The 7667-nt window shown below is 35.9% G+C and overlaps 1 protein-coding gene across 1 annotated transcript; it reads right to left on the bottom strand.

The window, feature by feature from the left end:
- Positions 1-263: 263 nt before the first annotated feature.
- Positions 264-7663, bottom strand: SPATA5L1 (spermatogenesis associated 5-like 1; the record flags this gene model as incomplete). The annotated part of the gene is made up of 8 exons (XM_009865940.1): positions 264-473; positions 1140-1265; positions 1932-2066; positions 2812-3039; positions 3441-3650; positions 4173-4331; positions 5436-5621; positions 6680-7663. Coding segments are annotated over 8 exons (2181 nt in total), but the record flags the coding sequence as incomplete, so codon positions are not given.
- Positions 7664-7667: the final 4 nt, after the last annotated feature.

The following is a 7667-nucleotide window of genomic DNA, read 5'->3' as shown; positions in this document are numbered from 1 at the left end:
CATAGTTTAAATTCAATGTTCTTATTATGCCAGTGTTTGTACTAAAAGCAGGAAACATACAGTAACACCAGGCTCTTCCACAGTGCTTTAAGTATCTCAATTACTCATTTTATCAGATGGTAACCTAACCAAAGCAAACAAAATTTTCATTTATTCTCCATTATTGAAATCACAGATTTTTCACAACTGAAATTTTACTGTATTTCATACACAATGAAAACTACAGTAAGTACAGTAGCAAGAGGCAGGAAAGATGAAAATCATTGCAAAATCTTTGCAATATATTTTAAAATACCTATGCCATATCACCTCTTTTTGATTCAAGAGGCTAATCCTTGATTATAAAATTTTTCATAAAATTCCAAGTCTTTTATATTTAAGGATGGTTTTACAGTCCTCAATGATCTTACAAAATGCTCGTGTTTTACGGTAGTTGCTTCAAGTCCATTCTCTTGCAATGCCAATAAAGCAGCCTTTAAAAGAAAAAAAAAAGAAACAGCTTAAAGTGCTTATCATATTTTATGTTGCAATAAAGTTCATAAGCATTTTAAAATACTGTACATAAAATTTTAGGTAAAGAATCTGAAAACAGCACTGTATAATTTATGTTTATTTAACAACAGATAAACAGCAGATATTACTTTAAATTTTTCATTTACTTTTTTGCCTGGATGACACAATATATTCTTATTCACTTACATATACGGGTTTTCTTTCTAGTCTTCTCTCTTTTATACAATTTACATTGAATACTAATGGATTTCTCAATGTTTTTTCTCTCTAGCCTTGACAGTACATGATAATTTTACTAAAAATACTGCAGTTGCTTTCAATACACAGAACACAATTCATCTAGATGTGAGCTTGGCTTAGAAAGGGCCGTGTACCAGAAAGGGTAGTATAGTTCCTTAACTTCTAGTAAATTTTCACAGAAAGCCTTGATTCTTATTCTTTTTTATTTAAAGAATTAACCCTTGTTCAGTTCTTCTGTTTTACTCATTCTCCTTTTATTTTGAATACCACCTGTGAAAGAATCTGTACTACAGATGGCTTGGTAACACCTATGAGTTAGCTTTCTTTTTTCACTGCAAGCTTTCATGCACAGTTTAGTTCACAGATTAACCATGAATATTTCTTACCTCCTTGCATAGATTTTCAATATCGGCTCCAGAGAAGAGGTCTGTTCGCACTGCCACATCTTGTAGCAACACATCACTATCTAATGGAATTTTTTCTGTGCAAATTTTCAAAATGGAAAGCCTTCCCTGTGAGTCGACGCATATTATAAAACAAAAACAAACAAATGAAGAATTAATGCCTCTCCAAAGAAGTACCAAACTTGAAAACAAAACTAAGAAAAATAAAAAAAAACTACATGTTTTTTGGTGGAAGGAGGAATAAAATGCTATTAATTGAGATAACCATAGGATTAAGTAGTATCTTTAATCTTAAAGTCTCTTATTCACAGTTACTCCTTACTTCGTAAAACCACAGCATTTTTGACTGAAGGGTCTATATTTGGCCTGCTTCAGGTCAAGTCTTTCTTTCTGGGGAGCTTGGGACAAGGAGCTACACAAGTAGCTATACCTTCCAAACCGGGTACAGGAATGATTTGGAGCAAGGTAAGATAACTTCTACGGTACTTCCTAACCTGCAGCTTGATTTTATAAATACAGAATTATTCCAGATTTTTTCTATTTTCAGTAGCATAACTGTATACACCAGTTAAAATGCTACTGGTGTTTAAATTAAAAAATGTAGTTATTTCTTTTTTAACTTCTTCATTATACCTCCAGTTTGGTGACTGATCGTCACTGAAGTATCCATCAGATGGTAAATATATTACAGGAATATGCCCCCTTGGCTCTTAAAGCAAACCATGCTGGCAATATCTCTCCATTTAAAGCCATGTATGGATCTGTAATACATACCTTCAGATCTGGAGGTGGAATATAGATCACCTTGTCTAACCTCCCAGGACGCAATAAGGCATCATCCAACATATCTCGTCTATTTGTTGCAGCAACTACCATGAAATCTTTATTTAAAGTTTCCTGAAACTCTAGCTGAGTAAGAGAAGATACAAACAAATTTGTGCATCTAAAGATATTAGTTAACTACTAAGGAGGAAAGGGGAAGTGCATTGTATCTTTACATATAGTTATTCTCTTTTCAACTTTAATATTTTATTCTTCTTGAGGTGCAAATACCTTGGTGCATGCCAGATTAGACGACAAAGAAGAAATACAGTTAGTATCTGCCTTGACAATAAATACAGACTTTCTTTGGCTAGAGTGCAACAAAGGCCTTTTATAAACAAAAATTCAGTATCCTACAATTCTGAAGCCATTTGCTTCAATATTCCCCCCAAAAGCATCATAAAATGAAGGGAGAAATTTAAATACAGAAAAACTAGATATTAAATATTGCCAACAACTCACTGAAAAGTCCAGTTGCAACTTTTTGTTTAAGTAAATAACTGATCATAACTGTACCGATTTTGCAGAAAGTATGTACTAGAAACCACTGCAGTTGAGATAGGAGAAATGCTTATAAAAAGTTAATGAAGGAACCTGATAATATAAATATACATATAGGAAAGTAGTAAAAATACCACAATTAGTCTAAAAAACCAGGTAGAAGCTTATACACGGTATTTTCTAAAAACTAGAAACTACAACAGAGCAGAAGAGCATCTCGCGTGTTTTTAAGCTTGCGGATTTTTAAAGTGTGAATGCCAACAACTGAAATTTTTGGAACAAATGGATAGCATTTATCATTCTTCTTATATGGCAAAGGGTACAAAAATACCTTTCTCTCATCGTCGCTTTGTTCTTGGCACTGACCCTCGAGCTGTAGTTTGCTCCCTCTGCTTTCTGTGACTTTCAGCCCAATACCGTCCAACTCGTTGAGAAGAACAGAAAGAACCCGCTCTGAGACACCATGGCCAGTTTTGCAGTGTGATCGAGATCCCAAGATAGAATCAATCTCATCTAGGAATATTATTGCTGGAGTGTTTGCTCTTGCTTGGCGAAAAACCTTTTTAAAAATATTGATAAAATAAAACATTAGTGCATACATTCAATTACGTAAGGTGAAAATACCTATTGACATATACTCTGTATTTTACCTACCTAACTTTAAAGATACATTCATAAAGGTTCACAAGAGTTGTTCTGGCTTACCATTAGTATAGGCAAATTCTGCTTCTTATTTAAATTCTTAAATGAGCCAAAACCAGAAGGGTAGAAATACTTTCAAAATTTAAAACTGCTATAATTTTAGGGCTAGATTTTCTGTGAATTGGTAAGCCATTTCTATTTAATAACCAGGTGAGAGATTTAACTACCATCTTTCCAGTAAGAAAACTAAGGCCTAACTAATACTTCACAAAAATCAAGAAAAAATAACTACAGAATTACACAAATCGAAAACTGTACCTGAGACAAAATCTTCTCCGAATCTCCAACGTAAGGTGAGAAAAGGTCAGCACCACTTACAGAGAGAAAGGAACAGTGACAACTTGTGGCTAGAGCCTTCACCAGAGTAGTTTTGGCACACCCTGAGGGACCGTAGAGAAGAATCCCCTTTGGATGAGACAAGCCCATCCTAGCAAACGCTTGAGGAAATTTCATAGGCCACTCAACATTCTGTCGATGCATAAAAAAGGGATAAAATTCTTAGTAACAAAACTAGAGTTCATAAGCAACCAATAAAATTGCTGAGCACATTATTTTATCTCCTTGGTACAAACATTAATCTGAAATCAGAGAACACTAATTTGGTGTTCCTTCATATAATGCACCCTTTCTTAAAGTTTCCTCTCTGTCTCAAACATAACAAAAGGCAATCCTTGAAAGATGATGCGTAAAAGCTGTCTCTGGCTACAAACTGAGGAATGGACAAATTATCAGGCTACAAGTAAGTGTTTTTCAGCTACTGAAAATCAAGCTTATTTACCCATATTATGCTTGGTGGTAGTAAATTGTGACTGGAAGATTTCCAATGCACAAACACGGCAGTAACAATGTAGTATAAAAAAATGTTTAAAATACAATTTATAATCAGGTCATTTGCAAGAGAATTCATTTTCATAATGTACCATACAGAATACCTTGGAGGACATGTTTTTTAGAAACTAGCTGCTTTTCTAATTTTGTTTTATACATTACCTGTTTTAACTTTAATTTCACATCTTCAAGACCACCAATTTGCTCCCAAGTGACAGGTTTACACTCTGTTAGTCCAACGGCACTTCGAAAAGAGGATGGTTGAATTTTTTTAAAGGCTTCTTGGAAATCTGCCCTGTTAATCACCATTTCAGTTGAATCCTGAAGAAACCCAGATAAAGCCTATTAACAATATTTTTATGTAATAACTTATAATACTGCATTAGTATGCAAAACACCTCACAAAAGGCCAAATGCAACTAACAAGCTTAAGCACCACAAACAGAGATGTAACACAGAATATAGTCTTTTTACCAGCAAGTTTTTACCCAGCAAATCCAATTTTAACAGAAATTAATGATTTAGAGAAAACTACTGGTTTTGCCCAAACTATAGGTCCTTATACAGCGATCTGCTAAATCACGTGGCTTCTAGTGTAAGGGTTACTACACACCAAATCCTAGAATCTCTTGAATACATATAAAAATGTTCTAACATTCATTTTCACCACATACTGGAGGAGGTAAGGCACTTCATCTCAAATAGGCTACAAAATACCATTATTAAACTACAAATGCAGTAAGAGAACTAAGATGTATTTTATAAAGGTGCTTGCAGTTTTTAAGACAAACAGGGTGTCTACTTATTAGTTATTTTAATTTGTCCAGCTATTTCTTTCTGGGATACCAGGCTCAAATTCTTTTTTTATTTATTTTCAGTATTTGTGAGGTATCTGGAGATGGAGGTTCTAGAAATATGATGCTCTTTTTTTCTGAGTGAAGACAGAGGGTTCTACCGTTCTCTGTTGATGCTCCAATTCTGGAAATTTTGCAAACATGGTTTTAAATTTCCTCTCAGCCATCTGGATGAGTTATATGTTTGCTGGTTTTTTTCACAATACTTATGTAAGTAAGAATAGATGGAAAGAATATTAAGAAATAGATATTATAGATATGGAATTAGAAAATTGCTAAGAAGTTAAATTTTTGCATCCTGGGCAGTTGTTTACTTTGTGTATAAACCAATGTTACATCCAGTTATTATCACTAACAGTTACATATTTGTGTGGCAACTAAATTTCATTTGGAGTTGTTATTTAGAAGTAGAATTTTAAATCCCTGATAACTTCAAAAGAGAGCTTTGAGGGACGTTACAGTTTAGTTTGCCAAAAAAGACTAAAATCTCTGCTTCGTACAATGCTAAAAACGTAAGGATGAGAAAAAAAAGCATATACTAATGACACTCTTTACTAATTTGCAACCATACCAAAGAGCTGCGGAACACAGCCTGCATAGCAGCTTCTCTGCAGAGCGCTGTAAGGTCAGCTCCAACATACCCAGTTGTCATTTCTGCCAGTTTAACCAGCTCAACGTCTGTAGAAACTGGCATACTAGACGTAAGCAACTGCAGGATGGCTCTTCTTTGCATTAGTGTTGGAGTCCCAATAATAACCTAAACCGAACATAATTAACAAAAATTTTAAGTAGACATTTTATAGCCCTAGGCAAGCAACTGTCTCTGTTTTATAATGCTTGCTGAAGATTTATACATACTTATATTGCAACTGAGTTTCTTTTTTACAAGAAGCTTACTAAACAAGAAAATAAGTTTCAAAGAAATTAAGGGTAAGAGTATTTAAAATATTTATTTGTATAGTGCTCATAAGTTTCTTGTAAAAAGAAACTTAGTTTCTTTTTAGTAACTTTTTTGAAGGAAAAAAACCTTAGTTTCTTTTTGTAAATTTCTTCTCTTTGTAAATTTATTTATAAAGTATTCTTATGGGTACTTTACAAGTAAATATTTAAATACTCTTAATTTACACTTGGTTTCCAAGCTAACTGTGTTTGTGTAAATAGCTGTCCATAAGATACTGTCAGCTAGTGTTCACCAAGTCCCATTATAAAGTAATTTCAACATAAGATGTAACAAATAACAAACTCCTAGCATCACAAGGACTGAATTAGATTCATCCAAAAGAATCCAGCCAAATAATAAAAGCCAAAATCACTGTGCATTGCATAACTGCTTGTGTTCTTTCTTCTTTTGACCATTAGGCCAATAGAAGTTTTCCAGCATAGATCTGGCCTCTGTTACTGAAATCTGAACAGAATTTTTGACACAACAGGTAACTAGTTCTCTCTCACAATAGACTTTTAAAGAGAGATACACAAATCTTCAATCTAGGATTTAAATGAAAAAATCTAAGTCTCTAGTGCTAAGCACGTTTAAGCAAAAAAAACCCCTCAAGAATATATCTTTATGCTAAAGAAGCATAGAGACTTCCCTTGTCTTATTTCTGAGTTGTTTGGAGCTTTGTCTCCTGAGTAAAATGTGTTCCCTACCTTATCCAAACTGAAGCAACTAAAGAAAGAAGCAAGACACGTGTCTCAAACCTGCAGAATTGCACTAGTAGACATTAAAAAAAAAAAAAGAAATTACTATATTAACTGTGCCCTGCTCCAGCTCAAAAAGGAAAGAAAAAAAGCATGCGAGTAACGGGGTTTGCTTACCTCCCTGTCAAATCTGCCAGGTCTTCTCAGTGCAGGGTCTATGGCATCAGGCCTGTTTGTTGCTGCTATAGTGACCATCCTGCCCTCACTACCTACACCATCCAGCAGTGTCAGCAGCTGAGCAACAACACGATCTTCAGGAGTGTTGTTTGAACTTCCTCGTTTTGGGCATAAAGAGTCAACTTCATCAATAAAGAGAATGGTTGGGCCTTCATATGACATTTCTCTGCCCTTTTCAAAGACTCTTCGCAAATTCTCTTCAGTCTCTCCTGGTCTGGACCCATAGAGGGCTGGGCCACTGATGCAAAACAGATACGCACCCACTTCTTTTGCTACTGCCTTGACGATAAGAGTTTTACCTACACCCGGAGGCCCTATTAATAGCACTCCATTAGGGACAGAGAGCCCTAGCTTCTTAAACGTTTTTGGAAAGCGGAAAGGCAGATCAACCATTTCTTTCAAAGACTTTCCCACATCGTCTAGTCCTGCTGCTGAAGCTGTTGCAGCGTCTTCTGACAGATGTTTGTACCACTCAAAAGTGACCACCTCCTTAATTTTTATGCTTGTTTGCAGGGTTATCAGTCCAGCTTCATGCACCAAAGGGTCTACAGACAGTATTTCAATACACACCACAGGATTTTCCAGATTTGGGGCAACAGCAACAACATAACCAGCTGAAACATAAACATTTCTTAGCAGCTCTCTGATTGTCTCCTGCAACACTGCTCTGGGAGTCGACTTTTTGAGTGCAGAGTTCTTAAGGACCACTTTCACAGCCACCTTTTTCAACTGGCCATACGCCAGAAGCTCCAGCTGGCCGACGTTCAGCGTGAAGCCCTGTAGGTCCTTCACCTTTACACCTGCGGTTCTGCAGGTCAGGTCAACCTGCAGGTACCCGTCCACCAGATCGTGCCTGGGCCAGGCCGTGCACAAGCAGCAGCCGGTGGGCAGGGAGATCCTTATCGGAGCGCCGAGCCTGGCTCCCAGG

The sequence above is a fragment of the Apaloderma vittatum genome, unplaced genomic scaffold, assembly GCF_000703405.1.
Source record: "Apaloderma vittatum isolate BGI_N311 unplaced genomic scaffold, ASM70340v1 scaffold26953, whole genome shotgun sequence".
NCBI lineage: Eukaryota > Metazoa > Chordata > Aves > Trogoniformes > Trogonidae > Apaloderma > Apaloderma vittatum.
This window is presented reverse-complemented; position numbering and strand designations above follow the sequence as displayed.